Raw genomic sequence first — 26,258 nt, forward strand, 5'->3', positions numbered from 1 at the left:
TTGTACTCTTCTCTGATTACTCCATTGAAATTAGTACACGTTCGAACATACTAATAATATGAACGCTAAAGCTTTTTCTCGTAGAGTCATGTGATTATCTATTAAACTTATTCAAATGATCTAAACTATGTTTAAAACGATACCGAGTACCCAATTCTCTGACTCGGACGATCGCACGATCGATGTCGATACAATCCTCTTGATCTTCAAGGGTGGGAGTTAATTGGCTCGAATTGGTGGGGTAAAGATGGTTCGCGTTGGGAACGGGTACGTATATACTTACATGTGTATACATATATATATAATATACACAAGTATATAAATGTAACGTGAGGATGGTTTGGTGTTCCGGAACGAAGGGAAAGGGAAGCAGAAACAGCAGCTTAAAGGAGGCCACGGAATCCGCAGACGTCTTACCGTCGACCAGTTTTCTCATACGGTCGACATATGGCATATACATGCTATCTATATATGTATAGATATATGTATGTATGTATGTATGTATGAACGGAACGGCAATGCTGTCCCGAAAAGAACTTCAAGATGCGTTGGCTTTCGAACGAACACGATGACGATGCGAAAAGAGTTTCAGAACTGAATTAACTTCGCTTCTCTTCTGGTACGGTTTTTAAACTCTCGATGGATTCACGTTTAAATATTTTTCAAGAAACAAAAATACCACCATCGATAAATATAGATAAGAAACTAACCCTGGCGTTACCCTCATTTAAACTAAACCCATGGAGGAAGGATCTACTATTTCTATGTGTAAGTATGTGTTATATTGTGAATACAGGATATTGTATGTACGGCGAACTCTCTTTCTCTTTTTCTTTCTTTCTATTAGTCTGTCTGCCTCTCTCTCTCTTTCTCTTTCTACGGTCACGTAGAAACGCAGGTAGAAATTGCACGTGCAAACGCCAAACCTGTCTCCAGAGCCGTAGAACTGGTAAAGCTGTCTTATGAGGTTTTTCTGTCGAACTCGCCGGAAATACGAACCTCTCAACGATGGCGAATGCAAGGCCCGCCAGTATTATCGTCGTCATGTTGCTACTCGTCATCGAAGATACGTGTATAGATAAACAATAAATCCATATAGGATTATATATCTAAGTATTATACCATATATCAACGACGACGTATGTATGTAGATATGTATTGAGTATAGGTATTATGCACATGCAAACACGTATATGGTATATCAGTCGTGTGGTAAGTCTATTCGACACCGCAAAAAAATGTGTCAACGTTAGACGTGCAAAAAAGCGAGTCGTCCATTCGCAAGATTTGCTACGAAACGATCTCGATGCGAATGGTGTCAACTTTCCTCTTACGTCGAAGATTCCTTTTTCTTTTTTTTTTATTTTTATTAATTTTCTACGCGCGATAATTCGTCGCGGACAACAACGAAAAATGAAATAATTTAAACTAATGACAATATTGTACTATTGCGAACGGGGTGGGCGGTTGATAAATTGATAAATCGATGAGACAAAAAAGAAAAAAGAAAATATTCACGGAAATTCTTTATCGAATTCTGATTCAGAGATCCCTATTGACGATTCTCTTATCATCCTTCTTCGGTTGAATCGTTGCGTTGATACAATAATCATTATTATTTATATCTTCATTGATAGTCAACGTGCCGTGCGTCATACAAATATCTTCGTGACCGATTGTACGATGCAGTGTGTACATTTTAAAACGAAACCTTGCTAATCACATTTCTTTGTTTAGATGTATTAAGCGAGAGTGAGAGAGAAAGAGAGAAAGAAAATGACAGAATAATTTTACTTTCTATTTTTGTTATAATTTTCTTTTTTTATTAAAAATAAAAGCAAAATCTAATAAAACGTGACTATAATCGGATTGATTTTACGGACGAGACTTTAAACACGAATACAGAGCTCGATATATACATAGTGAGACATAATGAAAACATCAGAAGATCTTTTTGATTACTTTCAGATGTGGTACGAGAAAGAAAATAATGTTCTCTGTTTTCTCAATCCTTATCTCCCTTGAAAAATATTTTCGAACTTTGGTTTATGTATTATTTTTTCTCTATATAATAAGAATGAATAAAACAAGAATAATTTGATTTTAATGAGATAACTCGATATGAATCATAAATCATTCGAATAAAATATTAGAGATATCAATGCACATCTATTGCATGTATATATTTTTTCAAGTTTATTTATAGATAAGATCTCACGTGAAACTAAAAGGAGGATTTCCCCATAGGGATAAAAATGCTTTCATCGTTTCTCCGCGCCAATGTTCCATTTTTGCAAAAAGGGATAAAACCTTATCGAAACCGCGAAAGAAAAGAAAAAAAAAATGGAATAGAAAAAGTAAATAGATATTTTTTATCGCGATCATATAGAAACGTATCAAATTGTACCAATGACGTAATTTCGTCAATAAAGAAGGCAATTTTTATTACTGATAAGGAATATCGCGAGCGAAAAAGTAAGCGTTGCTGCTTCCAAAATTCGCATTTTAAATTTGGAGTCATTTTTATGATATACTCTTTTCGATTTCACTTTAGAATCTAACACAAGTGTGGCAGATATTTCAAAGAAAACCGAGGAACGAACATAATGAGCCCGTGCTTACTTTGCGAATGATATTTAGCAAGGAAGGAATAGAAGTAGCTTGAAACTTATGGTGGTAAAATAACGAACAGACGAAATGATAAATTTTTTTATTCTTATTCTTCTTCTTCTTTCTTCTTCTTCATATTTAATTATATATATATATCTATAAGTGAGAAATCTAACGATTCAACTTAACAAAAAATATTTTTAGAAATTACGTATCAAGTGAAAAAGAGAACTCGAAAGAGAATCTTTATCGTCGTAAAACGAAGGAGCGCGTTTCAAGAGCGGTCACGTTTCACATAAACAACAGTCGGGAGGATATAAAATACTTGAACGTTTCATTTTTCGTTGATAATTCAAATTGAACTTCCAAGAGAAATGACAAGCGATAACACGAAGATCAAATTCGACGAAGCTTCTTCCTTTCTCTCTTTCTCTGTATGTGTGTGTGTGTGTGTTCTCTATTTCTCTTTCTGTTTTATTTGGGGGTAGGGGAGGGACTCGTTTCTTTCCTCTCGACAAGAGAAGTCAATTGCCCTTGCCCTTTTTCTTCTTTGAGAACCTTTCCTCTTACAATTAGAGAACTTTGCCAGCGTGCGGGAGAGTTCAACGATAGTTGACGAGCATTTAACCATGACGAACGTTGGTTTCTCCGTTGACGCTCTATTAACTTTAGAGTAGTGTTGAAATAAGGAAGCGCAGAGAGAGAGAGAGAGAGAGAACATAGTTAGTTAGAAATGTTGTCTCCACATTACGAAACGCAAGAAGAATAACAAAAAGAATAGACGAGTGACACGATAAAATGTGTGTTTGTAAATTATCGATTTTTTTCCTATTTCAATTTTCCTAATAGGCAAGAAAAATATTATCGTAAGAGATATCCTCTTAATGGAACAGAACGTATAATAAATTATAATTCGATTATTCACTTGTTGAATAATGATATGTTATACTTGTAGAAGTATGCTAATCAAATAAAATATAAATAAGAAATTTAGCGCGTAACAGATGTATGATTTATAGTAATTTTTCATTATTAATTATGTATGTTTTCCCGTTATAGGAAGATGAGACGTCTGTATATATATAAATGGAATATTAGGCACGTAATATATGCATGATAGTTATCGTTATCGTTACTGGTTGTCTACTTTGTGAATTTTATTTTTACCCCATTAGGAAAATGAGAGGTCTACCGGTTTAGAATACAGTGCTCATTGACTTTTGATTCACTGGGTATGTAGGTCGTTCGCATCGTCCAAGTGGCACTCTCATTGTTAGAGTGGGTCGTCGGTCTCTCGAGAGTATGGTGGCCACTTAAAACTCTACTCTCTGTTGTGTTTAAGAAACGTCATGGTCGACTTCGCGTACTCCCTTTTATTTCCTTGTGCAAACTGTATAAAAGGATTAGATTTAACTGAGTAATGAGAGAAGAAGTGGACGTTATTGGACCAATGGGACGACGATTAACCAATGATCACAAATTACCTATTATTTCGTATTAAATTGATGCGTGATTTCGTTCATTTTACCCACAACATTTATTTATTTTCCTTATGCTTATTTTCTTTTTATTTTCACTCATTTTTCTTTCTCAACTTCTTATCATCAATTTGTTTATTTTGTAAGAATTATGAAAGAAATTGATTCTTGATCTTCTTTCTTGGGGCATGAATTAAAAAAAAAATAGAAAAATAATGATTAATTTTCTATACAGTTAGAGAAATGGATACAAAGAAGCGCACACGCGTGTACTTTCGTAATCGACTCGAGAAACAAGCACGCAGAAATGAACGTTTAGAAATATTCTATCGGCGTCTCTGGTGAGTTTACTAGAATAGGTGTGGGATGCTTGTGGAATGCGATTCCTTAGGATTTCATCAGACGCTTGACTCTTTTTTTTTCATCCTTTTTTTTTTTTCTTCGGTAGGCTCTTACGAACGTCGTCGAAAGATATTTACAGCCTCCGCAGCCGCTTGCTGCTTTCATCGTGTGCTCGTTTTCTCCCAAGAAATCGCGAAATTCTACAATTCTTATATCTTTATATACTGCATGTATGCACGTATATATGTATGTAAATGTATGTATGTATGTATGTACATACATTGTATACATAGACCCTCGAAATACGATGAACGGCTTTGATTCTGTTAGGGAGTTCTTGTTCCACGAATGCAGTAAAAGAAAGAAAGAGAAAGAGAGAAAGAAAAAGAGACTACGAGATCGAAACCTGTTCGTGTCTCGAGCAACAGACAGCTTCTTTCATCCCTCTGTTACTTCAGTTATCATCATTGCTACTTTTTCTCGCCCCCGAGTGACTGGACTCAAACGATGCATCTTTACTAACTTTAAGAGATACGTATCTCTGTGTTTGTTGCTTTGTATCTTAGTTACTCGTACGAAAAGATTCGATGCTAACATTGAACTTGACAGACTTGTCGAGTATGATTTGACGATGATGATCTCATTGCGAGACCCAAATAAACAAATAAATAATAAAAATTAAATGTTATACACACTCTAATTATTTAAACCCTATAAACTTGTCATAGTTTTAAATATAGTAATCAGTTTGTAAAATCATTTAGGTACATTTGACCATCCCAGAAAACGTCTACCCATTGGTCTTACTATTTGACTATTATTTTAGTATTACTCAAAGTACAAGAACATTTGACGAAGACAGATACAAGGAAGTAAAGTACGAGATTGGTTGAAAAATAAAAAATAGAAAAAAATAAATCTCAGAGATCGTAGATAGGATGGATATAGATCTTATTATCGATCTCCTATTGAACAGTGTTCGCAGAAGTAGTCAGCGGAGAAAAGGGTACCAGAGCATCGTTGGTTCGAGCTGCGTCTTGCAGGAGGAGACGGTCGGGGATATATACGTTTAATACCGTTTATATACACTGTGTGCCATCGAGAAATCGTGGGGAAAGGAGTCAGCATGCGAGTACGAGGTCATTGAACTCACGCAAAGCGCCGATGAACATACTTGAACGAGTACGAGTACGAATACGAGTACACGCGCGCGCGAGCACCCAACCTTTTCTAGTTTTCTTTTTGCCTCTTCCTCTCTTTCTAACTCTTTTTTTTTCTTATCTTTTCTTTTCGAGCAAGACACTAAGTAGTATCGTCCATATCGAATAAATATATCATATGTTTATGTATTACGTGCAAATTTGTAATGCTAATTCAAAAAATTGTGTGCATATTCAATCGGATATATGTCACATTGATATTTCTATATATTTAATAAACGTATTATAAACTATATAAATGTAAATATATTTATATTACATATATAAATGTAAATATATTTATATTACATTTATATTATATGGAATAATAATTGAAATTAATTTGAACCCTTTGAACTAGTACGTCAGACCGGAGATGACGAAAATAATTCATTAATCCTTCGTTGCATAATTTTATAAAATAAAACTAATAAATATTGAATCGTTACACGCGCGTGTAGAAATATACATGCAGAAAAGCAAGAAAGTTGGAAGTATGTATATAAATCGAGTTCAAAGGGTGCAACAAGATATTTCTCAATTTTCAAATGAATGGCGCCAAATTGAAATACCAATTACGTCCTCGATACGTTCTGTTCCATATAGATCATCGAGTAATTATTATTGACTAAATAATAAATAACGTAAGTCATTTTTAAATACGATCGGGATTACTTATTTTTCGTTTTGTTTTCTTTTTTGTCGAGCGAGAAAAGGGGGGGAAACTCACTTTAACAATTCAACCGATTTCGTCCTCGGCGACTTTTGAGGAGTCTTCGTCGTCGTCCTCGTCGTTGCCGTTGCAGTTGTCGTTGTCTTCGTCGGTGTTCGTTCGACTTTTCTCCCAGGCGGCCTTTTCGCGCTGAAAAGCAACGACACCGCGTCTGTTCTTTTTTTTCCAACTCCAGACGGCGGCGGCCTTGGCTCGAGCTTCGACCTGAAATTCAGAATAGAATCTTAAACTCTCGTGCTACTCTCTTTTTCTCTCTTTCTCTCACCCACCCCCTTCCCTACCCTTCCCTTCCCTTCTTTATACTTTTTTTTCTTTTTTATTTTTATTTTGTTTTTCTTTATTTACTTCTTTTCGTGCGAAAGTGGAACGCCAACCGACGCCGAGATGAACGCCAGCCTTGTTAAAACCCACACGCAAGAAAACGTATCTTTCTATATATATATACATATATATGTGTAGAAAATTCATGTTTAACTTTTACATTTATTTCTATGCACATATTTCATTAGATCTGTCAAAACATTTTAATCGGTTAGCAGATAGTTATTTTTCAATGTTACTTTATTTTTGTTCTTTTCGAATTATGTCTCAATAAACAAAATAAATCAAATGGACAGAGAGAAAACGGATTGTCGACGGATTTCAAAATTTCTATTCGACGTTAGAGAAATCGTAAATATATTTTTCAAATGATATATTTTATACTGTTAGTGAATATCTCTCTTTTTCTTTTTTCAAATATTTCAGGCTAATTTTTTTTTCAGATTGTAATACTACAGGGAATCTTTTCACAGTCTTAAAACGTCATTTTCTTACTGTGGTTTGATTTTTTTTTTTTGTCGATTATATTTCGCAAAAGTGTTTAAAACGGTAATACAAACTCTCATTTTCATTTTCTGCGTAAAACGGAATCTTTAAGAAGGATCTCATTCATCGAAAGGAAGTGGAACAAACGTGCGATGGGGTTATCCTACGCAACATGCTGTTACGCGTTCGTCTAACGAACGATTATGTAAGATTGCAAGACGTGTAGGACGTAGGTGCATGATTTAACGCGTTCTCCTGTGAACAATAAAAGATGCTTTGTGTTTTTAGCGTCTGCTGTTTCACGGGAAGAAACTAATTTTATTATAATATGTTTATCGAGCCAATCTTTGGGTAAGGCATTTCCTCAGAAAAGTTGCGATACTGCGTTCCTTAAACTATTGTTTTCGTTAAAATAAATAAATTTTCGTATAAATCGATGTTACATCATCCCCCCAAATGTACTTTTTTTAAAATAATAATATAAACGCGTGGAACGAATCAATCGAAATTAATTTATGCGTGCAAGTGTCTATTTGTTTTATAGATGAGTTACGTAATAGTAAAAGTAGTGGATGTATTGAAAAATTAATATACGGCAAATAATGAAGCCGTTGAAACGTCGACACGGTAAATTACGATTACATAACTGGATCATAAATCTTGTTCCTTGGAACCGTTCTATTTCGAATGGGATCCATAAATTTTCGAACTTTATCAAATCTTTCCAAATGTCTATTTGGTTCTACGAACTTGTTACAGCTACCGTCAATCGATAAGCTGAGTTGCAATAGAGTGTTTCAAATCATAAATCGTTGTACACCGTGTATGTACTTAAAATGTTAAAACAATTCTACTAATCATATGGATAACAAAACTAGGTCTTACAAAGGTAAGTTAATTACAATGTACAGGGTGAGCTAAAAATTTCTAGATGACTTGTTAAAATCAATTATTTGTGTTGATATTTCATAAGCTTGTAGTTTAACTATCTGAATAATAAAATAAATTTACGAGAAATGAGATTCATTTTGAAATGGCTTATGAACTTTGCACGTATCCTTTATCTTTCAGAAAATTTGAATAGAAGTAAAAATAAAGTGGTAATCGTACGAGATTAAAATGAAAAAGTTCGTTGAACCTTGAATCGATTTGTCTCGCGTCACAATAAGTATTTTAAGATTGATTCAACATTTGTTTATTGTCTTATTCTATTTTACATAATTTTCATAAAATATCACATCATCCATAAATCGTATTTAAAGTGTGGTACGTACGATAAGAAAAACGCATTATAAAATATCGATTTATCTATACTTTGAACCAATGAAAACCATCGGTTTGATTTAGATATGAAATAGATAAGAAAAAAATGCATTTGTCTTTGACATTAATAATTAATACAAAGTCCACTAACAGGATTTAATTTCCGTGTGATTCAACGTTTAACTAGGTGATAATAAAAGACTCGTTTGGAGAGGAACGATCTTTCAAGTCTAACACGCTTTCGTCGAGTAGAAGAAAAGGTAGAATAAGAGAGAGTATAGAAAAGAGAATGAGAAGGAAAGAGAGAGAAAGAGACTCGATTCGACGAGTTTAGCGTATCGACCACTAGTTTAGTATATGCTGAGGAACGACGAGTTGATGAGGTCAGTTCGATCGCTGACCACTGGTCAATGACCTCGTCTCCTCTCCCTTCCTCTCTTCGCCTATCTTTTTTATATTTTCTTTTTTTTTTTATTTTATTTTTATTTTTTATTTATTTCCTTGACACGTTGACGGGCGCTCTACTTTTCAAAATTTATCATTGGCAACACATTTTCTTTTTTTTGTGAATTTACACTAGATTATTTTAATTTTATAAAAAATAATTACGTTTATCGTAACTAAATGCAATAATTCTTATTTGCGTAAACGTGAACAATATGTACAGTGGTGAACAAAAGTATCGCCGCAAATAATAATTATTATAATCTGCTTGTAAAATAATAATTTTTTTCATAGTGTCGTTAAATTTAATTCTTATGTAATAACCAAGTCCGCGTTCGAAATATTCCTCTTTCATATTTTATTACGCCTATTATCATCGTCAGCATGTCGTTGAAGTCTCCGAGAGAATTGGTTTTTACGAGAGAATACTGTCAACTCTTCTTGGTTCTAACGATTTAATTATAACAATTATGACTCGTGGTCCCCTGTTTCTCAGCTCGTTCGTCCTTGTCTGACGCTTGTTGGTGAACGTAATCGTGTCGTAAGCTGTGACGTCACTTATCTCCGTCTCTCGTAACCAAGTTTAATTTATCACTCGATATATATATATATATTTATACATATATGGTATACACTATCATCATCTTAGGAAAGTCGTGAAATGCACCGTTCACGTATTATTACATTTTACCTGTTTACATTACAATGCATAGAAGTGTGACATGTACGAAAAAAAGAAAAAATAAAAAAAAAAAAATTCAAGGGGACACCCGGGTTTGAACCGGGGACCTCTCGATCTGCAGTCGAATGCTCTACCACTGAGCTATATCCCCACTTGAAAGATTCGTTCAGCGACTGTTATATCAGAGAGAACTACATATGTGTATACTATATTATATTATTGTGTAATATTATTATATTGTAATTAGGGTCGAGAAAAAGGGTCAGAAAATACGTGATTCAAATGATATTATCATTCTTTCTACTTGGAAGAGAATTTTGTTAGTTACGAGCATGCGCGACAAGTTTTATTGTTAGTAAAAGAAAATAAAGATGCTATCATACGTGTTAAAAACGCTATTTTTTCTATACGTGTAGAATTTTATTCTTATTTGGTGTATAAAAAATGATTGCAGAATTAAATTTCATATTTAACCGCCTGCGCAGAATATCTTGAGCACAAGCGACGAAGAAATTTTTTCTGTCTCACTTCATCGCATATATCTTTCTACTAACGAGAACTAGTAATATAGTAATCTTATATATATGGGAACAACTAACAAGTTTAGTCTTATTTAACATTTGTTATCTATGTAATATTTCCTAACAACATGTTACTTTGCGTGAAACCTGTTAAATGGTTATAATATATCATTTAGTTAAAACTGTAGTATATACATGTATATATATATAACGTTACCAACTTAGAATATGAATGTAGTATCGAAGCTTGTATTTTCGAGTTATCTCGAGTGCGAAAGATAATCGATACTCGATACTCGATTGGAACACAATCGATCGCACCACGAGCTTGACCGTTTAAACGTCTAACGGCCTCTTGGTATAGACAGATGCACCAATGCACGTCGCAGGTAGATAACGGAATTTCCGGAAAAATAATGGCGCGACCGGTTTCCCAACACGTGACAGACAGGACGAGCTACTCCATTACGATTACGGTAACGAGCTTGCCTTGAATTTTTCTGTTTCTATGCACGTAAGAACGTTTAACACGATTTAATGCGAATTAAATTATCCTTTAGATTCAATTCTCTACTATTTCATATATTTCAATAAATATATTATTCGATGAATAAATTTGCATTAATAATCGATATATTTTTGTTTCACGTGTTTATATATGTTTATATATGCATATATATGTGCATATGTATAGGAGAGATGTTATTTTTATACTCAATTTAATTTCAAATAAAGTTATACTTTTTGACCTATAAGAAAGCATTACGTATTATAACGCTTAGCTCTTATTGGTTACATTTAAATGCATCTTCGATGATGCGCTTTGTTCGTAAAAAAAATATCGTTTCAAACTTTAAAGATATACTGGCGCCATCTGAGAGGATTAAGAATTAAGTACTTCGAGATAGGTCGATAAAACAGATTCTCACGTGAAAATTTAATTGTTCTTTTTATGTTTTAGATTGAAATAAAAATTGTTGATAATTTGTTTATACATTTTTAGAAAAAAATAAGAAAAATTTTAAAGAAAAATAACTCTTACTTATTTTTGGTCGAATTATTAATGGTCGATGTCGTGGTTCCGGTTGTACGTTTAATGGGAGCCCGCCCTCCCGAACCCACGGACATTCCGCTTCGAGCCTGAAATAGATATTAACATTGATTAAAAAAAGAAATTTATTTGGCCTAATGAATTGTTTTAGATTAAAAATAATAAACTAAAAAAAAATATTCGTTAAAATCGTTTCATAGATCGGGAAATTGTATAAATCAATAATATGATCTACAAAATAATTCACCCATTTGTAAAATAAAAATGATAATAATCGTCGTTATACATTAGACGTATTACGTATAACTTTGTCATAGATGATATCAGCTTGTGTAATTATTTCCGCACATTGTAAGGAATGATTAATCGTTTCAAGATAAAAATACCTTTGAAAACATGATGATTTTCTAATGACGAGATTGTGCGGAGGGAGAAGTGTGAGATCAATTAACGTTCTTCTACATGTTTTCTTATTCTAGTTTAAAGACGTCACATTTGATAAAAATAAAACTGTACATGAAAGAAAAGAAAAGAAAAGAAGCAGAAAGGAAACACATAAAAAGATAACGAAGGTTAGATCAATTCTTCTTGTTGTTTAATGAAAAATGTCGGCTCTCAGATTTCTTCCTTGTGCAGAACTTTTGATTTCTCTGTACACGCAAATCCCCGATCTTGTTAAGAGCATGAACGTGAACACGCTAATGTTCTCAGCACGCACGATTGATTCTAACCCGAGATTATGCGAAATACAAAATGCACGAGAGCCCATTGGAAGCGTCGAGTGCAAACGTAATTATGAAAACGAAGGACGACGATGGGGGAAACGTAACAAAAGAAGGGAGCATGTATTTTGAATAACAATCAAATGAACAAATGAAACAAAAAAGCAAAGATAGTTAATATTTTTTTGTTACTGTTATCGATAATCTCATTGGTATCGGTATAATTGTTTATCTCATTGATGATATAAGAATTTCGTTTACAATATATAAATAAGTGCATGGGGAGAGTGAGAGAGAGAGAGAGAGAAAGAGAGAGAGATTGCAAAAAGGAATATTACCGTGTTTCCGCCTAAAACTTCCCAAAATTGTTTGAACATGTCTTTCAATATAGTTTAAGATCCTTCAATAAATCCTTGATACGTCGTTGCTGAGTGAAATAGAGATAAACGCATGAATCGTGTACGATAATACAAGATTAGAAATTCTAATCTCACTTATTTTACATATGCACCTTATTCGTCGTTTTCGATATAATCATTTATCGAGAAACGTTTACATCGACGATCAAAGTCGTTTGTTTTCGGGTACATTTTCTGAATTTAAAAATATTTCACAGATTGAAATTCGTTTTATCGAAAATTCTTTACACATCGCTTTTATTTCACTTATTATCCTCGATTATAAAAGATCGCGAGAACACAGCTAGGTTTAATTTCACGTTTGCGAGAGTTTAGAAAATTCAATCTCGCCAAAACATTTCTAAATATAATGAATGCACAGTTTCACCGATTTCGCGCTACACTTTCTGAACGTACATACGCTATTACAACGTACAAATGTGAACACCGACTGATTCGAACTGCGAAGATAAGAATTAAGTTCCTAGCGATAAGAAAGGAAATATCTTGAGATATACGCGCTTAAACGCGAGTAGTGTGGGCAACATATGTTATACACACATAGAAATGCATTCGACCATCGAGTTGTACGTCAACGGTTAGTAGAGTGGAACGTAAATGGGATATTTTATTTCGGTAAAAGATACTATAAAAATAATAATATATCTACAACGTATATATAAATACAATAGGTATAGTTTAAAAAAAGAAAAGAAATTAATTATCGCGTGTTAAACGTTTTCCCCATAATAATTTCTATCTCAGAGAATTGAAATTTCGCGGTTAAAGGTTTTGCGCGCGAATATTTGAAATTCGAATACGCGCTCGACTTCAAGATGTCCTCTACTTCATCCCCTCGATCCTATAATATGATAGGATATGATGACACGTTCAAGAGGAGGGGAAGAACATAGTAGCAATTTTCGCGAGGTCTAATACTTAAAGCGAAAGGGGCAACCGATCGGAAGGCGGCGTCCGTACGCGTCGTACACGCGTCGTGTGTACCTGCGAAGGTTCATCGAACCTTCTGCTGCCGCGCATACGGGTTCTTGGCCAATAATAAAGATGCACGCCCGGTACGTAACTACGCTTCGTACATACTTACATACGTTATATGTAAGTAAAGAGCACAAACTTGGACACATTTTATTTGAATGAGAGGACAAAAAATAATCCGAGTGTTACATTATTTTATTTCGAATAATAGATATTTTCTCATCATATATAAGAGATTAATGAAATATTTTTTTAAAAGAGAAAAAGTGTTGCAAAGGAAAATTTAATGGAAAAAAAAAGAAAAAAAAAACTGTATCTTCTTCGTTTATATACAATAAATATTATTGTTCAGATTTTCTCACGCATAATCCCAACTCTGTATGCGAATATATCATGATTTTTATATTCCCACATGCAAATATATACGAAAGTTGTTTATTTAATTTATTCCACGACGAAAGAATCACACGCTCTTGACAATCGTAGGACCGAAGATTCATTTGCGCTAGATTTTCTTCTTATATTTGAATTTCGCGCGCCTCTCGACGATGTCAGCCGAATCGAAACGAAATAAAATTGGTTACAGTAGATCCGACTACATATATATGTAATAGTAAGTGCAGTAGCGGTCAGAAATAGTGCACACTCATATTATGTTATATTGACCCTCTCCGCTTCTATATTATAGACATTATTATTATCTGATCAATTGGAGAGATACATAAATTATGTCGAGTATTTTAACGATTAATTGCTTTAGTTTTTGTTTTTCTTTTTTCAAAACTTTTTATGCTAATCCTTCTTATTCAGATTGTAAAATTGAAAGTCTGAAACTTATATATAATTTGTAAAAAAAATATTAGCCCGATAAGTTACGATTAAAGAATAATTGATACTGAAAAAAAACTTCTTACATTAGGATTGCAATTAAAAATAATTAATTTTGAGAATGTTAAAATGAAAGAAAGTAATTTGATATAATGCATCACGTTTACACGTCTAACTATTGTAATTAACGATCATAAAAAATTGTTTTGATAAAAAATAGAAAGAAAAAAATAAAAATAGATTCGTCTAGAAATAAATGAGTTATATCTGGGTATAGGGTGTGGCCGACTATGGACTCTTTCAACGGGGCCTTTTCCTACGACCTACGCTTCTTGTCGCGTGGCCGGCAGAAAGATCGACAGCAGAAACCGGCCCACACGCGATCCTGGTCGTTCTATCTTCGACAGTGATCGCATTCGCTCGAACGCCCTCGAAATCGGCAACAGGTGTACATACTTATATATACGTACCACATACGTAAGTACTTATGTATGTATGTATATACGTATATGTGTGCCATAGAAGAAGGTAAGCGCGCGCCAAAAGCATTTCACCTTTTCCCGCAGCTTTTCTCGCGCCAATCGAACCGGACCATAACGCGTTAAACTCGCGAGTTCTACCGAAGTTCATCGAACTCTCTCACGTACCGTTGCCGGTTTCTATATCGTATCGTTCCTCTTCGTTCATTCTTCTTTTAAAACTCTTCAACATTCTTTTTTTTTCTTTCCTTGCCCCTTTTTCTCAATGATTTTTTTTTAAAACTCGATTTGATTTTTCTCGTTCGAACGAAGGATCCATTCGTAAGATCGCCGCCATTCTTACGATAACTAAAGCGCCATTAAGACGCGCGAAAATTTTGAACAAATTTATATATATATATAACAATATGATTTGAATATAATATTAATTACTTTAATTGTGTTGGTTTCATTAAGATAATTGATATATCGATTTTTATATTTCGTATAAATAATTGTACAACCTTCGAGAACGTATGATAACAAATTTCTTTTGTTTTTATTTATTCTACAAGTGGAGGAAGAGGAAAAGAAAAATCAACGATCGCACCTGTACATAGGTATCCTGTTTTCTTCACTGGTAATCCTTTCAGCAATGACGTTGACTCGATAAAAAAGAAAGAAAGAAAAAACAAGCTGTGTTAAGCGGGGGTTCCCCGTTCTAATAAAGGGATGGGTAACACGCGGACGTCGCGACGTCCTTTTGGACGACGATAGGAATATGTCGACGCGTGCGATTCGGCAGTTCAATGCGAACTGACTACCTTCGTTTCATGCCATGCCATTCCATTCCTTGCTATTCCATACACCGTCTCGTTTCGCGAGTGAACTCTCTCCCTCCTGTTCTTGATCCTTTGCTTTCTCTCTCTCTTTCTCTCTCTTTCTTTCTCTCTTTCTCTCTCTATCTCTCTCTCTCTCTCTTACTCTCTAACTAACTCTTTTACTCTCTTTCTTCTCTCTTCACAGATCGCTCTCACCATCGTCGTTGTCGTCGTCGTCGTCGTCGTCATGCTAGCTACACTCTCGCAATCTCCTTTACGATTATTAGTTTCATTAGAGAACATCGATAGGTTGTTTCAAACTTGTCCGCCATTTTTCAAACGATCAGCAACTTCCGTCATTCGCATGCGCGGTCAATTCAAATCACCGCTGGTATCACCTCGTTCTCGAATAATTAATTAAGTTTATCGACTTTTATATTTGTTCGAATTAATTTTAAAGAGTACGACAAGTTCTATGTTGGATATTGCCTCATTTACACCTCCCGAGAAATTTAAATTGCAACCGGTATCACCACGTTCTTGTATAACTCTGTATAATCGATCGATGATTTTGAAATTCATTTGACAAATTCGTGCATAATGATATCTCTACGTCATGTATTAGATCATTTGCACCTGCGGAAAGTTCGAATAGCATTTTTTGTAAATTACTTTTTATAGAACCTAACATAATGCTATTTAAGTTGCATATTATTATGTTTCGTATATATTAATAGATGATCTTATATCGATCAATAAAAAATGATATAACAAATGTCTGGCCGAAAATGTTTCAGCTTGTTTCTCTCGTCTGTATAAGAACGCTTCTGTATACGGTCACGGATAGCGTATGCACGATTCATAATACACTCGATACGCTTGCGTAACACGCGTACAAGCTATAATATGCCCGATCCGGTTGCATACCGTAATGCGTCGTACAGGAGATTCATCCAAATATACTGTCGATAGTCGCGATTCTCACGAGTTTTTAATAATTAATACGTAACATACGTTACTATCGTGTATATATGCTAGTAGATATACTCACACGAATTAAATACACATACATATATATATACTGGTAGAATAAGATAAAAAAAATTTTGAGATTTAATCCGAAGTTTTATGTATGAATTCGAACGTGGTATTTATAATGCATTCAGAAACGTGTCCATTAGATCTACGTGTTTTGTTTGAAGTAAACAAATCGTGGGAGGCACGTTGACTTCATAAAGCTAATTATACGTATAATGTAAGAAAAAGAAAATAAATCATTTTATGCAATCTAAGAAAATATCGTTAACGAAGGATTTACAGTAATAAATAATTTTCTAAACGCGATATTGCCAAACGCGAATAATTACAATTTTGAATCTATTTCAATCCATATGATTTAATTGATCTATTTCCATGTTGAAAATGTTAAACTACCTAGTGGTTTCTATCAGCTGGAAATCCAATGTAACGGATTATCATTATTATTATTATTAGTCGTGAATGGACGTTTGTTACGACCTTGCTCTCGGTAAAGTAGGTGACCCTCCGACTTAATCACCACTAATTTCATTAGTGCGAATCGGATGAGGGGGTAGTGTGGAGGTTCGCGGCGAGGGAAGAGTGGGAGACAGGGGGAAGGAAACCCCGTGATTCTTGCGGAGGAAGAAGGAGCATGCTTATGCTCTTGTTGTGCTCCAAATACCTCTCTCGGTTCTTTCTACCCACCTGCCGTGATTCTATCTCTTGTCATCCCACGTAGATTCGGTCGTGGAAAGCGACTAACTATAGGCCCTTCTCGGGAATCCATTTTCCACATTTCTTCAATTCCTCCTTCTTATTTTTTTTTTTAAATCGTCGATTGATATTAATACACGTAATATCGAGAGATCCACTTTCTCAATATGCACAAATTTAAATTCGTCCTAACGATACCTGAAAAATATAAGAAATATCAAAGAAATGATTCGATGGTTCTTTTGGTTACTTATTTTGTCATTTTTGAATTTCCCGCTTGTGTACGGATCATCCTATCGGATTGTTTTTCTTTTTCTATAAGAGTATCTTTAAATTTTGTATACGCTTATTGTATCATAATTGAGGATAAAAACGATATAAAATTATTTAGATTGTTTTACGTGGTAATAAATAAAATATATTGTCGAACAATATGTGAGACTATCTTTATTTAATTTGAAATAAATCGATAAATTGTATTACGAAATACGAAAAGTTGTTACATATAGAACAACGTGAGAAAGAAATATTGATTTTATTGGATTGATTATATTTGATACTTGATATTTGATACTATTATAAATAAAAAGCAGCCTTAATTTAAGTAAAAGAACTTTCGGCAAATTTGTTTGAATGGTCAAAGTAAAAATTTCGTTAATGTAGGCGCGTGTTATGTATGTACCTGCTTACACGGACTCCGTCCATCCGAATGCAAAGGAGAAAAAAAACGATGTTGCTACTTACGAAGATTCCTACAGCACACTACCCGATGAGCCACCTCGCTAACGTACTTGATCATCGTAAGAGACCGACAAGTGTTTCAGCGCGAAGATGAGTGGGGTGATCGCTAACGGGTCGGGAAAAACTTTCATTCATTTTAACGACTATCAACTCCATCTGTGCACTAAAAGTTTATGATTGATCGATCGGTTTTGTCGGTAAAATCTTTAAATGTGACTACTTAATAAAATGTAGCGCAAAAAAGTTGGCATAGAATCTCAAAAACTGAAAAAAATGAATATATGCATTTAATTGCTAGCTATTTGCTAATTCGAAATCCATAATTGCTAACTCTTTTAATTAATTATTTAATTAGTTATTGATAATTGACAATGTGAACATTTTTTTTTATTTCTAGGTAAAGTAACGTAGTTGGCCTCAGCAGAAAAAAATGAATAAGTGAGCAAAATTGCTAACAAAATGTTTATTTAAAATCCATACCTTGTAACTTTATTAGTTCATTATTTAATTAGTTATTAAAATAATTAAATATGTGGAAACGTCATGAGGAGGTTATATGTTATACGCAGGGAGAACCACAAATATAGTGTTTCAATAATTATTTTTTTATTTATGATTATAATTTCACATAATTAATTAAAATATTCATTATAAAAAGTTTAATAATGAGAAAATAATTTGAGATATATTTTTGAATTGTTCGAAAACGCGCGCGTATGGCGTCCAATAGAAATCGTGGATAGATGGCAGCACTAAAAGAATTCTATACGGAATAATAAACATAGTTACTAGGTCTTACATAGGTAAACGTCGATGTGACAGTTCGTTAATTTTAATTATAATTATTTTTTTACGTAATACGGAAAAAGAAGAGATGTGGTCAGTTCGTTCTTATTCTTTAGATCTTAGAGATTAGCTGTTAATTTAGAATTGTATTAAATATAAGTGATAGTTTTGTAAGTACACCTAAAAATCGTAGTGATTTATATTATTTATGTAATAGGTTATATTTTAAGAATGATTTCAGGTAAGAATGTATTACTTGTCATTTTTTAAAATATTATAAATCGGAATGATATCAATATTACCGATGATATTCAATCATTTTAATACCAAAGCATTCTATTGGAAGTATCAATACATATTATAATTTTTAAATTATATTCATAGTATCAACTTTCTAAAATGATACTTCTTGTAAAATGTTTTAACACAAATAAAGAACAACTTTAAATTAACAATAAATGTAAAGAAATAATAGACATAAAATATTATATAGACATAAGTTAGCACATATGAGCTATGCAAGAATGTATTTTAATGGGTAAAAAATCAATAGGTTATTTTAAAATAGTAGTATTGATTGTATCGAATTTGTATTAGTTTCATCGCTATTGGTACTGTATACATTTTCATATATATTTTTTAGAATCTATGATATACCTTGTCCTCGTGGCACTTTTATGGGGTATAACTAATCCATTAATAAAGAAAGGTGCTAGCGGTTTAGAAAATGTAAAAGCGAACTCCAGTTACGGTCAATTTTTTAAGGAAGTTTATTTTCTTTTTACCAACGCAAAGGTTACTGTTTTTCTTTTTCTCTTTTGTTCTATACGTAGTACTGATAGCTATTTTATTTTAATTGATTTTAATCTTTATTAGTATATGACACCATTCCTGTTCAATCAAATTGGTTCTTTACTATATTACTTCGCCTTGCAAGGTGCTGATATATCGTTGGCAGTTCCCGTTTCGAATTCTCTTACCTTTGTGATTACTGCCGTGACAGGTTGGATCTTAGGAGAGAAGAGAGCAGAGAAAAGTAGGAAATTTAATATTTATTAATTTAATCTTTTTGTGAAGAATTTAATGAATTCTGCAATATCATGTTTCAGACACATATATTGGAATGATATTGATATTAACAGGAACAACTTTATGTTGTTGGGATAAAATGTATTTGGTAGAATAATTTTCTTTTATATAAGAATGCAAGGTATGTTTTAGAGAATATTACTTCGATTGGCAAAGAAGCTATGTCAGAGAGATGACAAACTAGATTCGATTTTCTGTCTTTTTATGAGCAAAGCTTATCAGTTAGTAAACATTTATTTAATAAACAAATTTATATGAGAGAAACATGCTGGAATATATATATATATATATATTTATATGTATATACGTATAATGTATTATTATATTATACTGTTGTGATTGATAAAACACTTGTTCTTTTATGATATCGTTTTGAAATCCTTTGAAATTATGTTCGTTTATTTCAAATTGTTATTCATGTTACAAAATATAACTTGTCACCGGAGTCCTAAGCCTCCGTACATATTTAATATTATTTTTCTTACACTTGTTGCGTGAAAGGACTAATAACTATGTTAATGGACAATACAAATTTATCAGTAAACCAATACAGACCATCCATATATCCATGATATTTACATGCAAGTCCTTAATGATTCATATGTACATACACATATAATTAGCACCAAATAGAAATGAAACTTATGGTGCGGATGACTATTTTTGTCACTAACTTAATCGATCTCTTTTAACAGCATAACGGTGTATCACAGTACAACAGAAAATTGTTCTATGCTTATCGTTTACTCTGTTGTCATATTAATGTTGAAATGAAGTAATATAAGAAAAGGGGATTCTCTCGTGTAACAAATTATTATATTTTCCCAAGTGAAAATCATAGCCGTTAATGATGATCGTGATCATTTAGTGACAAATGGATGTTCGTATAGGAAAAATCTAGAGATTAAAGTATAACAATTGTAAACAATAAGGATTAATATTACAAGTATATACATGAAGAAGCGTGAGAGAAGAAAGAAAAAAAAAGAAAAAGGGTTGGAGAAATGTTTACATTAGTCTATGAACAAAAGAAATTTCTTTACTCGTCGTTATTTTTCAAGTATGTGTTTGTTGGCTTTTATACTTTTTACAACGCGACTCGTGAAATGGTTAGTTATTCGTGTATTTAAGTGTTCTTTTTTTTCATATCGCAAATCGTATTTTTTTTTTTTTTTATTTTACTAAAGAATACGATCGACGATGCGTTCGAGATAGTAAATTATTAGAGAAAATTTTGATTTATATTTAAAGTATAAAAGATCTATGCAAATGTAAATGGCACTCGCATTCACGGTAATATAAAATTCTGTTTTTTTTTTTATAAATTATGTTACGCGTATATAGTATGTTATATACCGTTTAATTAATTAACACGTTGACACTTAAATCGGAGAAAGACATGAGAAAGAACGAGCACGAATCTTTTACACATATGTGCCACGTTTGTTCGAATTTTCTTTTTTTTTCATTTGTTTTTTTTTTGTTTGAATCCGATGCATTCTCGTCTTATGCAACAAATTTAAACGACTAAATTTGGTAGAGAGAAGGCTTTTTAAACGTACACGTTAATTTATTCGATCGTTCATAAATTTTTTCATCAATTTCAATTTAAAGATCCGCGTGGCATGAGTTTGTTCTTATGAATCTTATTATTCATTCGGCTATCTTTCATCAAATATGAATACTTGCGTCTACGATCAAAGCCAAAATTCTCCGAGTTTTTATTTGTTAGTACCGATACACATATATCTTTGTTACGTTAGAACAACAAATTTTTAGAGATATTTTTTTAATTAGTGTAAAAAAAAAAGATCATAAAGTTATAACGAGATTTGCAATAACAAAGAAAATAAAGATTTTGAAACAATCGTTAGATCGTATAATTGTGTATTTTGTAATACGAATGCACGCATATAAAAGTATCGAGCGTAGTTTTCGCTGTTCAGATTTATTTGTTTGTATGTTTGTTTTTTTTCCCATAAGAAATCGGATTCGTACAAATGTAATGTGTTTTTTAAAATGTTAATTAGATTAAATGTTATCTCACTCGCTCGCATTGTACGGTAATAGATTAAAAGAGATAAGAACAAACAAAGATATGTGAAAACAAATAAAATTAAAATAAAATTAAAATAAAATAAAATAAAATAAAATAAAATAAAATAAAATAAAATAAAATAAAATAAAAATAAAATAAAATAAAATAAAATAAAATAATAGAACAAAGGCCAAAAAAAAGAGAGAAAAAAAATATATAAAAATTAAAAGACCGTCGTTTGTCACGCAACGCCGTTTAATTGGCGATGGATAATCAACCGACTCGTTAATTTTCAGCCGCTAACGATTACGAAAATATTACTTATGAAACTCAAGACTAGCATTGATCAATGGCCTTTTCTTTAGGCCCGGGATTTTTTGCTCTTTAGCTTAAACCATCCCGCGCTCTTGTTTGGATCACGTGGTACGGATGTTGACCTACTGAGCTCTGGCTTCGAGCTCACGCTCCGAGATTTCGTCGATAACGATTCCGTGGAAACGGTCCTGTCCACTTTCTGCTTGTCCTTTGATTTCAACGTACTGCGATTGATCGTACCTAGATCGGATCAAAGTTGTATCCAATTAATTTTCAACGAATAAGAAATTATATTTAAATGCTATTTTTTGTTATCGTATCAAATAATTAGAAAAAAAAAGAATGATCGAAGAAATAATCTCTTCAATTGATTTGAAATCTTATAAAATTATTCGAATTACTTACCGGTTTTCGAAAGATTGTCTTTGCTTCGTCGGGCTTCCTTGCCCCTACGAGTGAGCGTCTCGCGACTTCTTTGTCTACGTCTTAAAGTCATCATTGGTTTTTGATGCTGTTGTTGATCATAATTGATTTCGAAAGGTTCCCTATAGTGTCTCGGTTTCCAAGGAGCTAAAACGCTCACGCTCCTAGACACGGTTCTCGTGTGCGATTGCAGAGGTCGATTGAGTTCCTCTCGACTCGCTGCTCTACGTCGTTCGTTCGGTCCAGGTATTTCGCCGACTACAAAAATTCGTGAACTTTGTATTACCATGTTGAAAGTTTAATCTTTACGAGTAGAACTCTCGACCGGAGTAAATGCGATTCACGTAACTTATTGATAACTGACAAGCTGATCTTATTAACTTCAAATTCTTTGAAAGAATAAATAGGGTCACGGTTGTACGATCATTTTATTTTTAGAAAATTTCTACAAAGGAAAGTTTATTTTAATTATATAGGGAGGAGGGGCAATTTATATTCAATGAAATAAATATTAAATAAATATAATATGTTATTTAAATATTTTTAATTTTAGAGAAAGGTATATGTAAATATTTTGTCCACGCTTCCAAGTTATTTTAATGACTCTATTTGAAATTAGAAGTTTCAAGATTTTGTATACTTACTCGTAGTCGCGTGCAAATACACGACGGATCTCTGCGATCTTTGGGAATTTTGGCTCTGTTGACTGCTGTCACCGGTAGTACTCTCACCGGAAGAAAGTGCACTCTCGGCTAGTCTCGGTGGTTTCCTTGGTGGCGAGACTATGCCGAGATTATGGCTCCTGTTCGAATTGCTGACGTCACGTTTTGTACAGCCACGCTCGTCGACATGTTTGTTCCTAAAAAAATTAATTTTCTCTTTTTAATACAATAACTATTTTATTTCTATAGAAAAATATAAATAAGAAGAATTTATTTGATTAAACCGTTTCACGAATTTTTGTCATAATTTCAAATGAATTTCATTTCTTTTTTCTATAAATACGCGTTTAAGAATATCAAATAGAAATATTTATTTTTGTCGATAAAAGTGATAAATCATGTAGACGTGTTTGATTACTTACCTGTGATCACGGTTCGATGAGACCGATTCCTGATCGGTGTCGCCGAAGAAGCGAAGATTCTTTTGAACGGAAACTCGTTCCGGTGCGGACGATGCCTCCTCGTCCTCCGTTCCGGTCGTCAAGATCTCACTTTCTGGTATTCTTGGTTTCTTATCCACACTCTGAAAAGTATACACACATATGTTCATTTATTATTATAGATTAACTAATTTCAAATCTATCGATCGTTACAAAAACATAATAAAGCTTGACGAAACAAAAATTCTTCTACCATAGTCCTCGGAGTAATCATATTTTCTTAATAAAAAAAAGAACAAAAAAATGAAGAGAGAGAAGAAGATAATTTAGCTCACGCAGTCTCTCATTTTCTCGATCGTTATAAAATACAAACAAAATATTCGAGAGAGAAAAAAGAAAAAGGAAAGAAAAATCGTTTCTTTTTTAACATATTTATTTTTAAATCTAATTCGTAAATAAATATTATACGTGTATGTATGTTCTTTAAGATCTTCATTCTTCTACAATATTAATCCTCATATTTTCTCGATGATTATAAAATACATCAAAAGAGGGAAATAAAAAAAGTGTAATTCGTAGAAAAGGAAAGGAAGGGAGGAGTGAGGGAGGAGTGAGGGAGAAAAAATAAAACAATATTTCCTTTTACATATAAATAGTTTTAACTTTATATAGTTTAAAATAGATGAGAAAATCTGGCTTCTCTTTAGTTTCTCGTGAAAGCGAGCGTTCGGGGTCCGTTCATCGATCGTTCGATAGATCATCCTGCATAACCGAGATTCACGTGCACGCAATCATCTCTATGCAGCTATCCAAGATAGCTTTAGGGCTAACCTCAAGCAAAGATCGTGTTCCAAAGGAAGGAAGGAAGGAAAGAAGGAAGGAAGGAAGGAAAGAAGGAAAGGAAGGAAAGAAGGAAAGGAAGGAAGAAAGGATCGAAATATCGGTGTTCTCGTTCTCTCCTTGTTGGGATATTCAAGAGAGAGAAAGAGAGAGAGAGAGAGAGAGAGAGAGAGAGCTAAGCAGCCCTTCGATCGGCACTTAATCTCGCGATTAAATTAAACCACAGAGCGCGGAGTTAGATAAGCATTTAATCAAACCGGTAATTGGAGGTTGTATTGGTCTAATGGCCTCTGCTTCGCGTACGGGCCCGTAGCTAACAAGGGAAGGATCGGATATGGAAACGTTCTCCTTGCTATTCTGCTTATACCTAAACATGTTGTTACGTTACTATTGTTAATAACAAGATTTAAGTATAGAGATCTCGTATTCGAACTTTTGTGCGAAGCAATATACTTCGACATTTTTCTTTTTTTTATTAGACAAATTCATGGAGAAATAAGAATTTTGTATTAAATGAAATTTATAATAATAGGAATGTGATTGAAATAAAATTCGTAGGTTTTGAAAATCGATACGAAAGATACGCGTTAAGATTTTAACGTTGTTATTTTTCAAAGTAATTTTCTTTTCTTTTTTTTTTTTTTACAGCTTTAGGATATCGAACGAATGCATAAATTCGTGTTATTTTTTCTTCTATTTTTCTATTTCGCCCACTCGGGTTGCAAACTATGCCGGATTCGGATAAGAACTTCGGAATGGACTTGTTTGTCGAACCTTGAAAAGCCGCCTCGTCGCGACGACTAGTTGACGTCATGCCCGGAAATATTCCACGAGAGGAGGAGGAGGAGGAGGAGGAGGAGGACTCGTTCGCGACGATTCCCTTAAACAGGTGCCACCACCTCCGCGAGTTATTTTCTTTTTATTCTTCTTCTTTTTCTTCTTCTTCTTCTTTTCTAACTTCCATACCTTCTATCGCGAAATCATTTTTCTTATTTTTCTTTTTACACGCATATAACGCGATCTTGCAGAACGGCTTTTTGAAAAGAGCAATAAAAAAAGAAACAAACAAAACGAGTCAGAAACATCGTTCATTCGAGCGTGTCGAGAGAAAGAGAAAGAGAGAGAGAGATATATATTATAAGAGATTATAATTACGAGAGCTTATTGATATTTTTCTTTCCTTTTATTTTTTTCCTCCTCCTTCCCTACCTCCCACTGATATTTTTTTTTATTTCGTTGCACAAATTCTTTGGAATAATTAAAAAAGAAATTTTTCTTTTTTTACAGATTTTATTAGATTTGCCACGTGGGTGGAATTATTTGTAAATATTCGAACGTGGTTTAATTTAATTTGAATTCGAATGTTTAGATATAAATTCATAGCATGTACCTTTGTATTGGATTTGTTTTTTCGCGATAGAGATTGGAACCATCCCTTATTATTCCCATTATTTATAAATATTCGAACGTGGTTTAATTTAATTTTAATTCGAATGTTTGGATATAAATTCATAGCATGTACCTTTGTATTGGATTTGTTTTTTCGTGATAGAGATTTGAACCATCCCTTCCTTTCAGCCTCTTGTCCTTGATTTTCTCTCGTGAGCGTGTTACTCGACTCGCAGAAGGAGTCCTCGTCTCTGGTTAGGGTACCGGTAGATCTCGAGAGCCTTGTTGGCCTCGGTGGACTTGGACTTCCGCTTGGCGTGGATAATCGTCTTCGTTGACTATAGTCCTCCTGTAATGATATTGCATAATTAATTAAAAACAAAAGTTTATATTGGAAAGAAAGCACGTTCAAAATTAATCGGATAAGCGTAATATGAACAATTAACAG

At 33.3% G+C, this 26,258-nt stretch overlaps 3 protein-coding genes and 1 non-coding gene across 7 annotated transcripts in view; 1 reads left to right on the forward strand and 3 right to left on the reverse strand.

Annotated features, from left to right (window-relative positions):
• Positions 1–17,946, reverse strand: part of LOC122526215 (cytospin-A) — a 29,833-nt gene extending 11,887 nt beyond the window's left edge. For 2 of the 3 annotated variants that reach the window (XM_043649465.1, XM_043649463.1), the window contains exons 1-4: positions 17,832–17,944; positions 17,079–17,285; positions 11,122–11,219; positions 6,360–6,566 (exon numbers count right to left, since the gene is read on the reverse strand). In XM_043649465.1, coding sequence (XP_043505400.1) covers positions 6,360–6,566; positions 11,122–11,207 — 293 coding nt within the window. In that variant the 5' untranslated portion in view covers positions 11,208–11,219; positions 17,079–17,285; positions 17,832–17,944. Of the gene's footprint in view, positions 1–6,359; positions 6,567–11,121; positions 11,220–17,078; positions 17,286–17,769 lie in introns of all 3 variants that reach the window. The other variant, XM_043649464.1, reaches the window with a different exon arrangement.
• Positions 9,638–9,709, reverse strand: Trnac-gca. Its single transcript has one exon. It is a non-coding gene; the product is annotated as a tRNA-Cys (tRNA).
• A 651-nt stretch (positions 17,947–18,597) lies between the features above and the next one.
• Positions 18,598–20,251, forward strand: LOC122526332 (transmembrane protein 234 homolog). Of its 2 annotated transcripts, none has more exons than XM_043649694.1 (4): positions 18,598–18,784; positions 19,258–19,409; positions 19,491–19,650; positions 19,724–20,251. In XM_043649694.1, exons 2-4 carry the CDS (start codon positions 19,263–19,265, stop codon positions 19,798–19,800), a joined length of 384 nt encoding a protein of 127 aa, XP_043505629.1. In that variant the 5' UTR covers positions 18,598–18,784; positions 19,258–19,262; the 3' UTR covers positions 19,801–20,251. The 2 variants fall into 2 exon arrangements, with proteins under 2 accessions (XP_043505629.1, XP_043505628.1); XM_043649693.1 differs by having other exon boundaries at positions 18,599–18,855.
• Positions 20,252–22,030: 1,779 nt separating this feature from the next.
• Positions 22,031–26,258, reverse strand: part of LOC122526562 — a 100,231-nt gene continuing 96,003 nt past the window's right edge. Inside the window, exons 4-8 of the mRNA XM_043650060.1 lie at positions 25,944–26,159; positions 23,564–23,724; positions 23,124–23,338; positions 22,462–22,737; positions 22,031–22,296 (exon numbers count right to left, since the gene is read on the reverse strand). Coding sequence (XP_043505995.1) covers positions 22,103–22,296; positions 22,462–22,737; positions 23,124–23,338; positions 23,564–23,724; positions 25,944–26,159 — 1,062 coding nt within the window. The 3' untranslated portion in view covers positions 22,031–22,102. The remainder of the gene's footprint in view (positions 22,297–22,461; positions 22,738–23,123; positions 23,339–23,563; positions 23,725–25,943; positions 26,160–26,258) is intronic.

The sequence above is a fragment of the Polistes fuscatus genome, unplaced genomic scaffold, assembly GCF_010416935.1.
Source record: "Polistes fuscatus isolate 324 unplaced genomic scaffold, CU_Pfus_HIC Scaffold11, whole genome shotgun sequence".
In the NCBI taxonomy this organism is placed as follows: Eukaryota; Metazoa; Arthropoda; class Insecta; order Hymenoptera; family Vespidae; genus Polistes; species Polistes fuscatus.